The following is a 19,205-nucleotide window of genomic DNA, read 5'->3' on the forward strand; positions in this document are numbered from 1 at the left end:
TTTCTCCAGTCTAACTCGTTCTTTTCCTGCCCCTCCTCGAAGGTTCTTCTGCTAAGGCATGACCATCATCTAGCCAGAAATGTCTGGAGTCACGTTTGCCTCCTCCCTTTTGCTTTCCTTTGCCCCTGAATCTGGCTGCTAAATCCTCTCATCTGCCCTCCGGCTCGCCTCTGCCCTTGTCCTCATCTGGTCCCTCCGCGTTCGGCGCAGCCACACCAAAGAATTTCAGACTCCTGTGGCCGTCGCGACTTTTCACACTGGCTCCTCCGAGCTTCCCGCCACCATCCCCACGGTCACTGTCCATCTTGTGCCGCGAAGGTTTGCTCACCTGTGAGAACCTCGGCGCTGACCACGTCACGTGCTTGGGCCGTCTCCTGCCTGGGCGTCCCAAGACGTGGGCCACCGCAGACGGAAGTGCCCTCATACCGAGGGGCGGGGCAAGACGGCGTGGTGGGGCGACGCCAGGCCCGGCTGGCCAATGAAAGCACTGAGCGCACGGTCAGAGGTCACGTGTCCAGTGGGCGGGAATTTTCTCCTGGGAAGAGCGGGAGGACGCGATTTCACCTCTGGTGAAAACTCTGAGAGGCTGGAGAGAGGAGGGAGGTAAGGTGTTCTCGAGCTGAGGGGAAGAAAAGGTCGGGCTGGGGCTAGAGTATGGCGGCTCCGAAATCTCTAGAAAACAGATTTGTGAGGCCCGGCTGATGTGGTTCTGTGGGGACAAGACCCCAGAACCAGCGCCCACCTAACCTAATTGGGCAAGAATAGAGGGTGTGAAGGGAACAGAAAGGCCAATAGGATTTCTAGCCACTATTAGGTTGTATAGATTAAACAACCTGAGAATATCCGTGAACCTTACCGCCTCTGCGATTTGACAATGGTGAAAGTGTGGTTTTTGTGCAAGGAAGTGAGGAAGGGAAGAAATCTCCCGATGCCTGAGGCTGGTGGAAGGAGATGGGAAGCCTGCAATCCACCCTCACCTCTGTGTGATCTTAAGTACTCTTGGGAATAATATTCCATTTTATATTTGTACGCTGTAAATAGATACAATTTTTATTGTATCTATTCTGTCTCAATAAAGCTGGGTGGAAAAAACTAACTTCTCTAGCATTGTGCATAAGAGCCTGACCTAATGATTTGTATGCATTTCTATTCTGACCCAACAGAGTCCTGTCAGGAGGTAGCACAGGAGCAATAAAATTTTTAGGAATATGTAAGGAAAACTATTTCAGGAATTGCTGCAATTCAGAAGTTGATTATTTTAAGATACCTTCTCTCTAACCATGATTTTGCTTGTTTTCCCCCTTGTCTTGGATTTTAGAAGTAAGGCCAGTTTCTCTCTCTTCATGTCCACCCACCGCTATGAGATGGATTCAAATATCTATAATGCAATGAAATACAGTTGACAGATGAAAGAAATTTTATGAATGTATATGATGTCCGGTATCTTATTTAAGTACTATACATTTAGCATGAATTTAAATGATTAACTTCAATACAACAGTAATTATTGTTTAATGAAGTTGATGAGAGTGATGAATCCAAAGCTGATAGAATATTAGGCTTCACAAGAAAGGAAAATTTAAGATAAACGCTGACAATAAACTGAATGGATATACTAGGTAGAGGTGGTTGATTTTTAACTTTTTCTACTATCGGGCACATTCAAATAATTTTTCCTGAAAGTGCAATATCAAGAAGTAGAAATTCTAGAATCAATATTTGCTTCAAAGATCAGTCATACTCTGTATGGAAAAGGTATGGAAGTACAATGATTGGAAATATTTCCAGAGAAGTAATCACCAGTTAGAAGATGCTTATGTTGGCATTAAGAGTGAAAGAGGGCACCAACACTATGTGTTCCCCACACTTGTTGATATCACAGAATCTAACAACATTAAAAAGTTTTCACATAACTTATTGGGTTTGTTTTCATTGGAATGCTTATTATAATATCCAAAATGTCTTCTGATTCATTAGTGAAATAAAATAATTGTGCTCTATATTAAGAAGTTTGCACTTAGATTTTTAACCCAGTAATTGAGTAGTTAAGAATGTTCACTTGACGATAACTGAAAATAGGAATAGATTCATAGCCAATTAACGTAAATGAGATCTTCAGTTCTTCTGGAGAGCAGTTTTACTATTTGGAAATAGGTAAACCTCAAACAGATTTTAAATGATAATGAAACTAAGCAAGACCATTTGGATTAAAATGTGTATTTCATTCACTGAAAGCTTACTGACAAACTACTACTGTATGGAAACTTCTAGTTTATATCCGAATTCCCAAAAACATTTTAAATGATTGATCAAAATGCTAAGAACTTTCTGATAAACTGGACTGTGTCCTAGAGTAAATATTCTAAGCTGTAATTCCTCTGATTCTCACGTAAATGAGAACCATTTTGGACTCATTCAGCATTCAAAATTTATTGAGACAATCTGGGACTAGCAGATGCAAACTATTATATATAGGATGGATAAACAACAAGGTCCTATCGTATAGCACAGGGAGCTATATTCAGTATCCTGTGATAAACCATAATGGAAAAGAAAAAAAATTTACTTCATTAGGTGAATTTGTTGATTTACTAATAATGACCCAATGACCTAAAAATAATATACTATAGTTGCTTTATTCCAAATGAGCTAGTAGGGAATTCTAACTCAGGCTTTTTATTTTCTAAGAGAGTGGAATTTTCCAAATCCTACTCCACTGAGCACAGTTTTGCCCTTTTTCAAGATCACTTAGGAAATACAGTTATCCTGAGAAAATCACTATCAGTCTTGTGAACCCCAGCCTCTTTTGCAACAAAATGATCACATTAAATATATTGCAATCCACCAGCTAGGAGTTGTATGGATAAAATAGTATGAAAAATATATGAACAATTTTATACCAATATATATTATTTTCATATTAGATTTAAATCACAGTAATAAATGTTATTTTCATAGTTAAATTTTTATCATTCAGAGCCTTTTTTAAAATGAATGAACCAATGGTTTGTGATTAAGAATGGTTTTCTGCTCCTGGCTTTGCTGTTTTACCAACATTTACTTTTAATTTTTATATTTCCGGACGTTGTAATTTGTACTGCTTCCAAAGAAAGAAGACATGTTTCCAGCATTCAAATATTGCGCAATAGACTATTCATATGAGGTAGAGTATTACTGGATCACTACCTGTTTACTAAAAATTATGATATAAAAATGTTATCTACATTCACTATATGATTATGATTATTTTTCAGTAGTCCTTAGAGTAATCCTTAGTCTAATTACTTTGAAATTCATTTAAAATTACTTTCCACTTTTAATATACCTTAAAAATGCTACTTTGGGAAGGAAATTATTGACAATTTAACATGAATTTGAAGCTGTCAGCAGGAAAAAAATATAGAAACTCTTGACAAGTTTGGACTGCTTTTATGAATGATCTTGAGCGATCTTGAGAGGAGTGGGGAAAAAGCAATCCCAGTTATCTTTATGATAAAATGACAGTAACAATATGTATTGGCCACTTACTATGGGCCAGATACTTCGCTCTTTTGATGGATTATATCATTTGATCACTTGCTCTTTTGATGGATTATGTCATTTTGATGATCATAACTACTCCATGAGGAAGATACTATTATCTTATCAGGTTTTACAGTTTTACAGGTTAGAAAAATGGTGTCTAGAGAAGTTAAATAGCTTGTACAAAGCTGAAATTCAAAACAGGCACATCGTTAAGAAACTAATTAAGGACTTCCCTGGCAGTCTAGTGGTTAAGACTCTGCGCGCCCAATACAGGGGACATGGGTTCGATCCTGGTGGGGGAACTAAGATATCGCATGTCACGCAGCAAAAAAAAAAAGAAAGAAAGAAAAAAGAAACTAATTAGAATAGTTGTCACACAACAGTTCATAGTTCTTATGATCTTAATTAACAAGTTAAATTTTGGTTTTCTTTATAACCTTGACCCCCATCAATCAGGAAAAAAATTGCTCCACTATAACTAAAACTGTGTTATATTTTATAGGAAATAAAAAAGGTATATAGGTATCTTCAGGTTTTCGTATTCCCTCATAACCGAGGAAGGCAAATGTATCATTATAACACATATATGGTAGGGAATCAGAGGTCATCGTTACACAAATATTTATGAATGTATTATCCACTTGCAAAATTAGTCTATACTCAAACATCCTCACACTTTCATCCTCACCAATGGTATCTTAGTTTCTTGCTGGTATCTTAGTTTCTTGCCATGATACAATACAGATATACTAATCAATGGCAAATCTTGCAAAAGATACTGGGTTTTGTAAAGTTCGTGAAAAGTGTGTTGAAGAACCACTCAAATAACAGGTAAAGTTATTATCAGACGAAGATTTTACAAAATTAGACCAGATTACAGACAAGAGAAAGAGAATGGTTTGAATATCAAAGGAGTCAGAGATGCCTTGGGAAAATTTGATTAAATCTTCAAATATTTTCTAGAAATATTTATGATCAAAGGTGAAGTAATGACTAGTATCATGCATATCGTCATATAACACGGTTTTGAGGGAAATTATGACAAAAAATCAGTTATAAATATAAGCTAACTATGAACAAAATTTCATTAAATATAAATTTTAATTTTTATAACTTTATTTCATTTTTTAGACAAAGTTCTAATCAAGCTTTTCTTTCCTTTTTACTATGAATCTTTGGTCCTCATTTTATATAAATTACTTTAACTGAGCTTTTCTTTGTACCATTTATTCTTAGATAATGAAGACCTCTTATTTAATATGTTATTATACCTTCAGCAAACATAAAACTCTTGGGAAGTAATGCAAGAAACTATTATTTGTCCAAATACGTAGAATAATGAATTCTGTGGGAAGTTGAGAGTCACTGAGGGACGGCTTCATAGAGGAAATATTGCTTAAGATGAGCCTTGAAAGATGAATAGAATTTTGATAGCTAGAGAAGAGTATCAGGGCATTTTTCAGAGGCACAGTGTAGACCACAGTGTTGATGAGGAAGTGACCACTAAATGTTAACGGGGTAGTAATTGATCTATTTAAAGACTACAGTTAGTATTAAAGAGTAATGGGAAATAAAGCAGGAAACTAAAGGCAGACCCAAGTATAGAGAATTTTGATTTATAAGCTTACTTAACTGATTTAACATCCTTTTAAGGTTTAATTAGATTTTTTAAAAAATTAGTAACATATTTGCTGGATGTCACAAGTGAAACTGTGCAAAGATGTAGAAAACAAAAGTTAAGATAGCCATATTATACTGTTAAGTGAAAAACAGCACACTGCTAAATGGTATATAAATGATGTGATCCCATTTTTTTTGTCACACGCGCGCACACACACACACACACACACACACACATATTTTAGCCTAATCTAGAAAAGAAAGTATCTAGGAAAATACACCAAACTATTACTGATATGACTAGGGACCTTGACTTTCTCAGTTATGTGGTTCTGTGTTAGATATTTTATAGTAAGCATGTATTACCTTTAAATAAAAATAATATAAATTTGAGAGAATTTTAGTATTCTGAATATTGACAGATAAGTATTTTAAACCCACTATATATTAAAAGATTTTATAATCTTACTTTCTTACATAGAATGTAGTTAGAAAGAAGTTTTGCAGAGATGCTTTATTGCTTCGAATCCCTTCATGTTTATATCAAGATGAAAATTATCCTGCAAGAATTACTGATAATAAATTTAGGAAGCCATGGACAAGAGGTATGTTTTATTTTTATTTTTTAAAAATTTATTTTTAAAAGTGTTTCAGAGTTTAGCATAATAAATTATTAAGAAAATGCAGTGATTTTCTCATTATATAAAAGTGTATTCATATCAGAATTCCAAGAAGTTTACAAATTAATATTTTTATGACAGAATTTAGGTGACAAAGTAAGGAATTGGAAAGTTTATACTAGATATGAATAGAATAAATAAAAGATATGTAGGTGATGAAGTCTTAAAATATTCTAACATTGTAACATTTGTTGTACTATAATAGGATCTTGTTCAACTGTAGGAAGGCTACTTTAAGTTGTAATAATACACTGAATATAAAACTATTTTTAAATGTATATGTACAAAATACCATCTTTTGCTTTTATCACGTCATAGACTTAAGAAAGACTAGCCTCCCTGGAGGATACAAGTCAGTTAACGACATTTATTTACCCTGTATTCTGTATAGGCACCGTTACAGGTGCTAAGAACACAGTTATGAATAAGTCATAGAAATAGTCCCTGCCTTCACTGGGTTTTCAGACAGGTAAGGAGGATGCAACAATAAAACCATTAAACATGTAAACTAATATTTGGTATTGATAAATGTATAGAGAAGATACATAGTGTAATGTTACATGAAATTTCAGGAGTAGGGAATGCTATTTCCTAAGATGGTTAGGGTAGGACTACAATGAAGAGGTGGACATTTGAGTTGAGATCTGAGTAATAAAACGGCAGCAGCCATAAAAAGATATAGGGGAGAAGCCTTTCAAGCAAATGCAAAGTTCCTGACTCAGGAGTAAACTTGATGTGTGTAAGGACCAGAAAATTAGGCCATCGTGACTACTTAATGAAAAAGGGGAGATCTGACAAGTAGGCAGATTCTGAAAGATATGAGGCTTTGAAGGCCATAAGATGGAGTTTGTTTGTTTGTTTTTTTATATTATGGCTGATATGGTAAGTCATTGGACAGTTTTAAGAAAAAGTGGCATAACCTGATTTTTGCATTAGAAAAACCATTCTTGTTGTTTGGAGGTTGGAAGGGGTAGGGATTGGGAGGCAAGGGTAGAGGCGAGAAAATCAATCAGGAAGCTACTGTATGGTTCAGAATCTAGACTACTAGGTGAATCTATACTCTACATAAAAGATGGTACCTTAAACTAGGCTTATAGTAATAAAGATGTGAGAAGTGGTTGAGATTGGGATAATTTTAGAGGTCCAGCCAACAGTGAGAGGGTTAAAAAAAAAAATAGAAGAATAAAGAGTTTCTTCTAGGTTTTTGACCTGAGCAACTGGTGGATGGCAGTGCTATTTCCTAAGATGGGGAAAGGCTTGTGGGGAAGCCTATTCGTGGCTGGAGTCAATAGCTCTGCTTTGGCCAGGTTAAAATGCCTATTAGGCATCTAAGTGGAGACATCAAGAGGCAATTGGTTATATTAATCTTGAGCACAGCTGGAGTTTCAAATTGGGGTCATTGATATGTAGACGCACATTAATTTGTAGAACTGTATGAAGTCACTGAGAGCATGAGTATAGATAGAGCAGAGAACCTAGGACAAAGCGGTAGAACACTCCAGCCATTAAAAGGCTGATATAGAAGGTGAAACCAGCTAAGAAGACAAGTGAGGTAGAAAAACCAGAAGAGTGTGGTGTTGTAGAAGTCTAAAGAAGAAAGTGTTTCAAGAAGGAAGAAGTGGTCAAAAGCATTGGTCCCTGTTAAAGTGTCAAGTAAGATGAGAATTGTGTGTTGACCATTAGCTTAATTAAATGTAGATCATTGATGACCTTGGTAAGAGCAGTTCCACTGGAATATTGTGTATGAAAGCCTGATCAGAGTATGTTGAGAAGAGAATGGGAAGTGGGATGTGAGATGGTAGTTATAAACAACTCTTTTGAAGAATTTTGCTATGACGGTAAATAGAAAAATAGAGGTGCATTAGCTGAAGGGAGAAATGGGGTAAAGAGTTTTTTTTTTAGATGTGCGAATTAAAAAAATATATGTGTGATAAGGAAAGAGACTATAAAATGTTTGTCCGCCAATGGAAATAATCTTGGTAAAAAGAAAGAAAATGATGATGCAGGAAATAAAAAGGATAACTTAGTAAAAGAGGATAATATCAAGAGCACAATGGGAGGAGTTGGTATTAGAAGCCAGGATGGTTCTTCCACTATGAGACGATAGGAAGGCAGGGTTTGTAGGTACTTATGGTAGTGAGATGTTAGAATTGGTGGTAGAAGATGAGGTCGTTCTTTTCTATTTATACTAACTTTTTGTGTGGAGGCAAGGACATAGAGAGTGGGTAGGGGGATGAGTATCAAAAATTTGAGGTGGGGGGAGTGTCAAATAGTTGTCCTGAAGAATGAGAAAGTCAGTTTTATTAAGAAGGATATTAAGATGAATTACCATTATCATCTGTCAATGTTGGATGCCCATTTAAAAGTTATGGTCAAAATCTCAAGTGAGCTTATTCAGAATGGCTGGGGGTTTTTTTTCCCAAATAATTTTCAGCTGTTCTAGTGTACATATACAAAGTGAAGAGTAGGGGGTTTCCTAAGTTGGTATAAGGGAAAGAGAGGCAAGGGAATTAAGAGTCTTTGTGAGGGAGTGATTGTGAGACTGGCCATGGAACCTAAGCTGTATGAGAAAGGAAGTGAGGACATGAGGGAGGATGAATATATTGTAAAAATGGAAGGGTCAGTGGATTGAAGGTCTCAGTCAGGTTGGAAATAAAGTAAAGAGTAGCTTTCATCAAATGCTTCTCTAAAACTATAGAAGGAAAAAAATGAGTTAATTATTTTTCCTAATTCTTTTCCTTTTCTTCTTTTTAAAAATAATAATAACAATAACACCAAAATTTATTAGGCATTTACACCATGTCAGGCACCATTCTAAGCAATTTACATGTCTTATCACATTTAATCTTTACAACACTATGAAAAGGCCATTATTGTTCCTAATTTGTAGATAAGTAAACTGAGGTAGAAAGAGGTTAAGAGATTTACCCAAAATCATGCAGTTAATAAAGTAGCAGTATAAGTATCTAGGCAGGGTGATTCCAGAACCTGTATTCTTAACCACTAAACTTTTATATTTTCAGTGAGGCACAGACTCAGATGTTCAGTTATTTGTTCAAGGTAACAAGAATAGTAAGAGCTAACTCTTAGGTAGAATACAGGTCCTTTGCCTCTTCACTCAGTTGCTGCTTCTGACACTAGCATATGACGTGGTTCCTCTCCTCAAGGAATGAAGGGTCTAATTTGGGAGACAAGCTATAGATACAAATAAAATTTTAAACTATGACTGTATATGATTAAGTACTGAAGTGAGTGCCACTGACAATATTATGGCCCTTCAAGGGGAATGTATCAGAGTGAGCTGGAATGGTAAATAAAGGCTTTATGAGAAGTTACATGAGCTGTTGAACAGGATTATCTGGGATGGTAGTGCTGTATAAGCAAAAGAGAGGCTGTATAAATGAGAATGCTCTGTTCAGGTGATATTGTTCTGACTGTGGTGAGGCGGGTTTTTTTTAAATTTTTAAGTGGGTGTTGTAATAATGAGAATGATTATTTAAGTATTTGGAATCTGGTATAACTTGAAAAAATTACATTTGTGAACAAATAAAGATAACACCATAATGTAAAAGGTGAATGTTTGGCTTCCTTGTATTAAGTTTAAAAGAAAATTCCAGAAGCTAACGTTTACCATTCTCCTTTCTAGTTTCAGCTGTTTCAGTTAGTGAAATGACAGAAATCTCACTCTTGGATCAATGGAAAGCAAGTCTCTTTGTGGAGGAGTTCCCTGCGAAGTATGTATCCTTAATCCCAAATTTCCCCTTTACATCTAGAAGATGAATAGTAAATTCTCCAGACAGCTAAGAGAGAAGATCCTTTACTTTACATCCTCACAGGTTTTCTTCTTTTATCCAAAAAACAAGCCCTAGTCTGAACCACAAAGGAGGGGTTAATCGAAATGATTTACAGCCTCTTTTCTATCTTTTCCTCATTTGTCACATATTAACAGTTTTCTATGCATTTGTATTGGAAAAGACAGAAATAAAGCCAAGACGGTATTATGCTTTTAACAATAAGTAAACTTTTGGTGGAAAGTGTCTATAAAAAATCCTTTATATTAAAATCAGTCTTTTTAATCCCTGTAGTAGAAATGCAGATTAAGGCTATTTTCTAACATACTTTGTCAAAATGTTATTTATTATTAGTTCACTCATTCATCAGATATTTATTGCATACTATTCTGTATGCTGGATACAGGATAAAAAATGAATAAGATACAGTCTCTACTCTCAAAGAACACAAGAAAAGAGGGATAGAGATTTATAAATAAATAATTACGATAGAATGTGGGAAGTACAATGCCAGAGATAGGAACACAGAGCATAATATGAGGAAGAACATCTAACCCATTCTATGATGTTCAGGTAGACATAAAGTAGAGATTTTAGTGCAAATGTAAATAATTTACTCTGCTGCTTCACTTCATGCAAAGAGTACTGATCAGACCCAGGAAGGATTTAGTTATTGTTCAGATTTCCAGTTTTAGTAATTTAAGTTTTCCTCAGTTACTCTTGAAAGAAACAAATAACCAACTTAAATGTGTCCAGCCTCTAAATACAGAGAAGCCCAATTTACTATTTCTGTCATCTAGGAATTTGAAAATCAGATTAGGAAGATAATATATGAGCAGAAAAAAATTAACAATGTTAAGAATTAAATGATAATATAAAATGACCATCAAAAGGTCTATCACAAGGTATAAGGTCACTACAAAGTATCTATCACATGACTAAACTCTAGAGCAGGGAGGAAGCAGAAAAGTGTAGTAAAAAGAGCTCTGCACTATGAAATAAAAGATGTGGACTTGATTTGAAAAGTCAGGTAGTGACTCAACAAGTCATTTTCTCTCTCTGATCCTCACTTTCTGTATCAGTATAATGATGATGAGTCAGTGTTTCTCAAACTTTAATGTACATATGAATCGCTGAGGATCTTATTAAAAATGGAGATTCTGATTCAGTCAGTCTGTGTTGGGACCTGAGATTCTGCACTTCTAATATGCTCTTAAGTGTGCTGATGCTGCTGGTCCAGGAGCCTACTTTGAGTTACAAGATACAAGATGCTCTCTAAAATTTCTTTTCACCCTAAGAGTTAGATTGGTAGGGCTGTGCCTTTATAAGCAGGAGAGATCAGCTTCACAAAGAAGTAGGAACTGAGCTTGAGCTGGACAAAGAAGGATAAACTAAGTTGAGAGAAAGCATTTCAGGCAAAGGAAACAGCCCGTCTGAATAGAAGCAAAAATGTGCAATAATTACTCAACAAAGGCAATGATCAGGCTCAAACAAAGGATTCCTGTATGAGAGAAATGCGAGGCCCTGAAGCAATGGGCACCCCATCATAACCGACCCTCCATTTTGCAGTACCAAGATCATGTCCATGGCAAAGAAGGTGGAATCTGTGGCACCACGTAGAATAAAATTTATATTTCTCTGCCTCCCTGTAGCCACGTGACTGAGCTTTTCCCAAAGCATATAATCAAAAGACGCTTATGCAATTTCTGAAGAATGTCCTTAAAAGGAAATGGTGTGTTTTTCTCCTCACTTTTCTCCTTTCTGATGTTATGATAGATTACAGATGTAACAATTGGTTCCAGCAACCACCTTGGAGTATACAGGATAAGAACTAAATCTAGGAATGGCAGAGTGGAACAAAAGAAGCCTCAGCCCCTGATGAATTGAAACTGTCTCACTAGCCATGACCTGCTAGCCTCGAGACTTTTTGTGTATGTTTTAGTCATCATTAATTTCAAGTTTGTCTCATGAAGTGAAATTTAATTTTTAATAGCCTTTACTTTTTAGATCACTTTTTGGTTCACAGCAAAATTGAGCAGAAGGTTTAGAGATTTCCCACATCAAAATTTAATTTTAAATTCGGGAGCTTTGTTACCTAATGGAAATTAAGAATAAACATTCTGATCATTAGCACTACCTAGATTTCCTAAACCTTGCTTTTCCTCTCTTTCTCACCTCTGTTTCTTCCTCCTGTTTTGTTACTTCTTAATATTGATTCTAAGATCTCAGTTTTTTTACTTTTATTAATTTGTTGGTACACTGTTTTAACATATATAGGCATTTTCTGTCATGTGTCCTGAAAAACCTTATGTTCTTCAAAACTGCACACTAAAAATAACAGGGCATACAGGAAAATTAGCTTCTGTAGTCACAGCTATGCTACTTGCAACAGAGCACTAATAAAAATAATAACTATTCTAACTTGTTTTAAAAAAAGACCACCAGCATACTTGAAAAGACATGTTAAATTCCTAACAAATAAATACATATTAGGGTAAATATAGAAATTTGAAAAAAATGAAGATATCTTAATGGGCAGGCTAAAGGAGGAGTTGAGGCTACTGAATTATGGAGACAAGGGCAAAATGCAAAAAGATCATGGAGAACCATGCAGTAAGCTTCCTAGCTTCCAGGACAGAGCTCATGGCCAACTAGAGCAAGAGGAAGAACATATAACAACATTCTCTATTCCTCTGTGGCTTGCTGCATTCAGATGAATGCAGTTGAATACAGGACATTGCACATATATTTAGTTCATGTACACCTCATAATAACTATGTGAGATGGGTATTACAATCCCAAGATTACATGTAAGAAACTAAGGCTCAGATTAAGTCAATTGCCCACAGACATGTAGCTAGTCAATAGTTGGAGTGAGGATTCAAACCCTCAAACCCTAGTCTGTATGACCCTATACTCTGGTTTGGTTTATATAACATCTTTATTGAGATAAAATTCATATCCATATAACTCCCATTTAAAATGTCCAACTCTGGGACTTCCCTAGTGGTCCAATGGTTAACACTTTGCCCTCCAATGCAGGGGGTGCAGGTTCGATCTCTGGTTGGGCAGCTAAGATCCCACATGCCTTGCAGCCAAAAAACAAAACATAAAAGAGAAGCAATATTGTAACAAATTCAATAAAGACTTAAAAAATGGTCCACATCAAAAAAATCTTTAAAATTTTTTTAAAAAATTAAAAAAATAGTGTCCAGCTCAGCAGTTTTTAGTATATTCACAGGGTTGTACAACCATCACTACAATCAATTTTAGAGCATTTTCATCAACACAAAAGAAATTCAGTACCTATTAGCACTTACTCCCTATTCTTTCCCCCTTACCCTGGACAAACAACCACTAGTCTTCTTTCTACCTCTCCAGATTTGCCTATTCTGTACATTTCTTTTAAATGGAATCTAACTAAAATCATACACCAATCCCAGCGGGGGCTGGGGGGGCGGTGGTGGTGATTTCCCCACACCATGAAGCAATGCTCTAACACCAGCTGGGTGTCTTACAGTTCAACTCAATTCTAACACTATCAACCTGGAGATAGCATCAGATACCACAAGTTAAGGGTTTAGTTCTATAAGACTGCCCCCGCACCCCACACTTTAGATGCCGTTTGCAAGGTTATCACCTGTGCTTCTGACTGACCATCTATAGACTGGAGGTTCCAACTCCCTCTTTGGGTTCAATCAACTTGCTAGATAGACTCAGAATTACAGAAACATTTTACTTACTGGATTACCAGTTTACTACAAAAGGGAACAGTCAGATAAAAGAGATACATAGGTCAAGGCATGGGGAAAGGGCATGGAGCTTCCATACTCTCTCCCATCACCCCACTTTCCCAGCACCTCCATGTGTTCACCAACCTGGAAGCTCTCTTAACCCTGTCCTTTTGGGTCTTTAGGAAGGCTTCATTACATAGGCATGATTGATTACATCACTGGTCATTGGCAGTTGATTCAACCTCCAGCCCCTCTCCCCTTCCTGGAGGTCAGAGGGGTAGAACTGAAAGTTCCAATCTTCTACTCACATGATTGTTTCTCGTGGCAACCAGTCCCCATCCTTAGGTGCTTTCCAAAAGTCACCTTATTCACATAACCAAAGATAACTTTATCGCTCTCATCACTTAGGAAATTCCAATGGCTTTAGGAGATCTGTGCCAGAAACAGATATGAAGACCAAATATATATCTCATGTTATAAATCACAGTATCATACATACAATATATGATCTTTTGTGACTGACTTCTTTCACTTAGCATAATGTTTTTAAGTTTCATCTATTTGGTAGTATGTATCAACACTTTTTTTTTTGGCCACGTGGCATGAGGGATCTTAGTTCCCTGACCAGGGATCAAACCCTTGCCCCCTGCAGTGGAAGCGTGGAGTCCTAACTACTGGACTGCCAGGGAATTCCCAGCACTTCATTTTTTATGACCAAATAATATTCCATTTGATGGATATACCACATTTTATTTATCCATTCATCAGTTGATGGATATTTTTTCCCCTTTCTGGCTATTATGAGTAATGCTGCTATAAACATTTGTTGACAAGTTTTTGTGCAGACATATGATTTTATTTCTCTAATGGTGGAATTGCTGGATCATATGGTAACTTTGTGTTTAACTGTTTGAGGAATTGCCAGACTGTTTTCCAAGCAGCTGTGTCATTTTACATTCCCACCAGCAGTATATGAAGTTACAATTTATTTACATCTTGTCAATACTTGTTATCATCTGTCTTTTTGATTATAGACATCCTGGTAGTTGGCTCATTGCATGTCATTGTAGTTTTGATTTGCATTTCCCTGATGGCTAATGATGTTGAGCATCTTTTCATGTAGTTATTGGCTTTTAGTATATCTTCCTTGCAGAAATGTCTATTCAAGTCCTTTGCCATTTTTAAATTGTGTTATGTGCCTTTTTATTATTGAGTTTTAAGAGCTCTTTATGTATTCTAGATACAAGTCCCTTATTAGATATGTGATTTGCAAATATTTTCTCCTGTGGATTATCTTTTCACTTCCTTGGTGGTATCCTTTGAAGCACAAAATTTTTAGATTTTGATGCAGTTCGATTTATCTACTTTTTCTTTTGTTATTTGTGCTTTTGGTGTCATGTCTAAGAAGCCTTTACCTAAATCAAAATCACAAGGATTTACTCCTATATTTTCTTCTAAGAGTTTGCCTGTGATATATATTTTTAAAGACATAAATCAGATCGTGAAATGTCTCAGTTATTGGTGGTTTATCCATTTCATCAGTGGTACTCAGTTCCAGTCACCCTGACCTTTCTGCTTTTCTTAGACTATGCCAACCTTGCTCCCCTATTTTAAGCCTCTGTATGGCTTACTCCCTACCATTATTCAGGTATCTGTAGCTCCTCAGAAGGCCATTTACTAACTACACTCTCTAAAATATACCTTTTGTCAACCCTCTGGCTGTTACTTGATGTTCTAATATCTCTTTTTATTTCACTCATAACAGTTTTTCACCACCTGACATTATGTTATTTACTTATTTATATATTTGTCTGTTGTCCCATTAGCAGGTAAACTTCATGAGCGCAAGAACTTTGTTTTGTTCACCATTCCACTCCCAGTGCCTAAAGAGGTGTTAGCACATTGTAGACACTCAATAAATATTTCATTTAAGTTAAGGAATTAGTGAACTGCAGTGGATGAATTTACTCAAAAAGAATGACATGGAAAGAAAGCAAAGACAATATAGACTGGAAGCCTGGGAAACATCAGCACTACAAGTTAGGCAGAGGGAGTGGCACCAATGAACAAAGAATAGATAATATTGGACAAGGAGGAGATCCAGGAAATACTGGTCTTTACAGTTCACTTATATCTAGGGAAAGAGAATTGATGGGGTTTTCTCAAAACTATAGTACCAAGGATTTTTATAAAGTACTGACTCTGTCAGTAATATTTATTTTTTTAAAAAGCAGTTATCTAAGCACTAAATTTAGAAGTCTATAGAGATCCACATAGGAATCAGTGTTCTTACGAGTAATATGGACCTCGGTGAGTTGAAATATTTTTTCTTGTACCTTGTATTTTCTTAAAGAGTAAAGCAGAAACTTTAGAGATTTTTCTATATATGATTTGGGTATGACATGTTCATTATTTTTCTCTAATTACATTGGGGAATTATATTGATTTTGGTTCTTTCAGTCTGTACAGAGAATTATTAAGGCTAAAATATTTTAGGATATCATAAAAATGTATATCAGAACGTGTAGCTCAATTGCCAATAATATATTTATCTGTTGCAAAAATCAGTGGAAAGATCTCTTGTAAGTCCAAATACCCCAATGATATAGACAATGGCAGATATACCTGGATCAATCAGGAAACAGGCAAGGTACAGGCAGGGTGTCAAGGGAGCCAAAAAAAAAGTTCCCAGGACTAACAACAGCTGGAAGTTGTTACCACCCTAAGCTTGAAGGAGCAGTAACCAAAACAGTAAGAACTGCAGCTATGGGAGAGAGGCTGTCTGATAAAAGATATAACTGTTGGTAGAAGAATGCAGCCACTTCTCCAAACTGTGGCCCAGGAGGGAAAGATTTGGAAAGAATAATATTTCAACCTGTTTGTTTTCCCACCTTTGATCTCCTGCCAGTGCTTCCACTGGTTGAACGCAACCAGAAGACGGAGCAAGGGAGCCTAGTTGGTTCACAGAGATCAGTCTCCGAGGTTGTAGAACAGAATGTAAAAGGTTGGATAATGACATGGAAAAGCAGACATTCAATATCCAGCACAAGGGCATTTTGGCAATGCATGGCAAAGTCTAAAAATCTATGTATCTTTAACCTCATCATTTCCATTTTTAGGAACTACATTTTGAGAAAACGATTAGACAAGTGCACAAAGATATTCCTTGCATTGCTGCTCATAATAGCAAACAATTACAACAAGTTTACATTTCCAATACTAGGGAACTGGTTGAATAAATTATTATTTACCAATACAATGGGTTCTTGTTCATCCACTCAAAAATGAAATGAATGTACATTGATTGACATATAAATGTGCTCATGCTTCATTGTTTAGCAGGAGAAGAACAGGTTACAGAATACTATGTACTTGAATCCACTTTTATTTTAAAATATTCCAAAATAATTGAGAAAATACAAAATTTTAAAATTCATCTCTTGAATGGTGGAGCTATGGGTAATTTTTCTCTGGATCTGTTGGAATTTGATAATTTTCTACAGTGAACATATACTACTTGTTAATAAAGATGTTTTAAAATAGGACATACACAAAATCAGTAATTTTCTAATGTCACAGGAAAACAGTTACAGGAATGATGACCGAGCTTAGCTGTGAATTTGAGGAAATTGTTCCAAGTTCAAACCCAGACTCCCAAACTGAAGTAGAAGAAGCCAGCTTATATAACTATAAGGACTACAATGAATTCTTTACACTTGTCAACTGCTTAGAAGAATGTCCATTACTTCAAGCACAGAAGCAAGGTAAAACATTTGTTATTTCCATTGTTATAAAACATTTCTTACTAATATACAAATTTTCATTTCGGTGATTTTTTTCTTTTATCGGATTTTTAAATTTTTTATTTTGCTAAGGGTATTCACCCACAAAATTGTAATTCTGAGTTTCACATTAGTGAAATATTTTCTTTCATATTAATCCCCTTTTTGTAAATGTAGTTGTTTTTGGAGTTTAAGTGTGCTGAGCTTGAGAATAGCCTCAGAGGTTTGATTATAGGTTGCTCACAACATATTGCTATAACGATATTAGCATCTATGTACAGATCTGATGACACAGCAGTCTGGTGTAACATTAAAGTAGTAGATTATTAAGTGAGAGTTATATTTTATTTCCCCAAATATGCTAAACATTTTCAATCTTACCTAATTTATATGAAACCATAATTCAAAGTGGAGATAGAAAAGTTGCAGAATTAGGTCAAGAAATTCACTCTGTTTTTACAAATTTACAGTAAGTAATAATTAAAGATACATTTTATCCAAACTATATGCCAAATCTCTCATCTTACTAAAGGGTGATAAATTTTTCCAACTGTGTAAAAACTTGCTGAGAACTACCTTTCTTGTATGTATAACAACCTATTCCCTTTTTATATTGAAAAACTTATGTCTCCATTATATAATTGCTACTATCATTTAAGATATGCTTTAGCTTGAACATGAAAAATAATTTGGTTCTTTTAGTATTGTTTTTATGTAGATACATAAATGGTGTATAAAATTTTTAGTGTTGGCAAATATGTGTGTGATATAGAGAGAGTTAAATCCCTCTTATAGTTTGAGAAGATAGAGATTGCATTAAAGACTAAACTTGAGAGCATGCTATAATAGGAAGAGCCTGAATTTGGAGTCAGAAGATTTGATCATAGTCTAAATCTACTCTTAAAAAGTGGTACAATTTTGACAGTTATTAAAAAGTTTATGGTTTTCAATTTTCTTCTATAATTTCTTTCTTTTAGTTCATTCTTTTAATTTCTTATAAACAATTTTGTGGGGATCAAATTATATATACATACATGTAAAGATATGATTTGTAAAAGATAACAGGCTACCCAACCACAGCTGTTATTATATTAATGTGTCAAGCTAGAAGCATCTATTGGCAAATTTCATAATATCTGTCATCAGCTAGAACCAGAAGCTTCTTTAACTATTATACACTGAATGAAAATATGCTTGAGTTTCCCAAATACATATGAATTGTCCATATCCTATATCTCCTTAAGGGTCCTGTGTCATTTGACGTCACTTAATAAATTTAAATTTACAATTCCGTTTATTTTCCTTGCAGTTATATTGATTGCTACCAGATTTATAGATACTTTGGTCTCACTGTCTAAATTTAAAGGAATGTATTATACTTTGAGATTCAATTGATACTGTAAATTTGCTCTGTCTTATAAGAAATATAGTTATTACTAAATAATAAGTTAATTCCAAACATATTTCTTTAAGACATAAAAACAGTGGGTATTTTTTTTATTATTTGTTGGTTTGTTCATATGTACTAATTTTTCTATAATATTCACATATTATTTGTCAATAAATGTAACCATTTTTATGAATATCCTTTTAGACATCCCAGGAATATATAAATAAATACAAATTTTTAATTTTTAAAAATAGTACATGTACATAGTTTAGAGAGTCAAATAGTTATTCAATGTTTATAATAAAAAGCAGCAGCCCCCTAGCTTCATCAACCACCCACATGTATTTTAGCTTTATAGAGGTATAACTGACAAATAAAATTGTAATGTATTTAAAGTGTACAATGTAATGATTTGATATATGTATACATTATGAGAGGATTCCCACCATCAAGTTAATTAACACATCCATCACCTCACATATTTACCTTATTTTTTCTACTCTTTTTTTTTGGTGGGAACACTTCAGTTCTACTCTCTTAGCAAATTTAAACGCTACAGTATTATCACCTATAATCACCATGTTATACGTTAGATCCTCAGACCTTATTTACTTATAACTGCAAGTGTGTACCCTTTACCAACCTCTTTCTATTTCCCCCACACCCCAGTTCCAGACCCTGGC

At 35.1% G+C, this 19,205-nt stretch overlaps 1 protein-coding gene across 1 annotated transcript in view; it reads left to right on the forward strand.

The window, feature by feature from the left end:
- The first annotated feature begins 3,118 nt into the window (after window positions 1–3,118).
- SHOC1 (shortage in chiasmata 1) overlaps window positions 3,119–19,205 on the forward strand; it is an 89,071-nt gene continuing 72,984 nt past the window's right edge. Inside the window, exons 1-4 of the mRNA XM_067743661.1 lie at window positions 3,119–3,163; window positions 5,627–5,750; window positions 9,472–9,559; window positions 16,930–17,114. Of these exons, the coding sequence (XP_067599762.1) occupies window positions 3,119–3,163; window positions 5,627–5,750; window positions 9,472–9,559; window positions 16,930–17,114 (442 nt within the window). The remainder of the gene's footprint in view (window positions 3,164–5,626; window positions 5,751–9,471; window positions 9,560–16,929; window positions 17,115–19,205) is intronic.

The sequence above is a fragment of the Pseudorca crassidens genome, chromosome 7, assembly GCF_039906515.1.
Source record: "Pseudorca crassidens isolate mPseCra1 chromosome 7, mPseCra1.hap1, whole genome shotgun sequence".
Classification (NCBI taxonomy): domain Eukaryota; kingdom Metazoa; phylum Chordata; class Mammalia; order Artiodactyla; family Delphinidae; genus Pseudorca; species Pseudorca crassidens.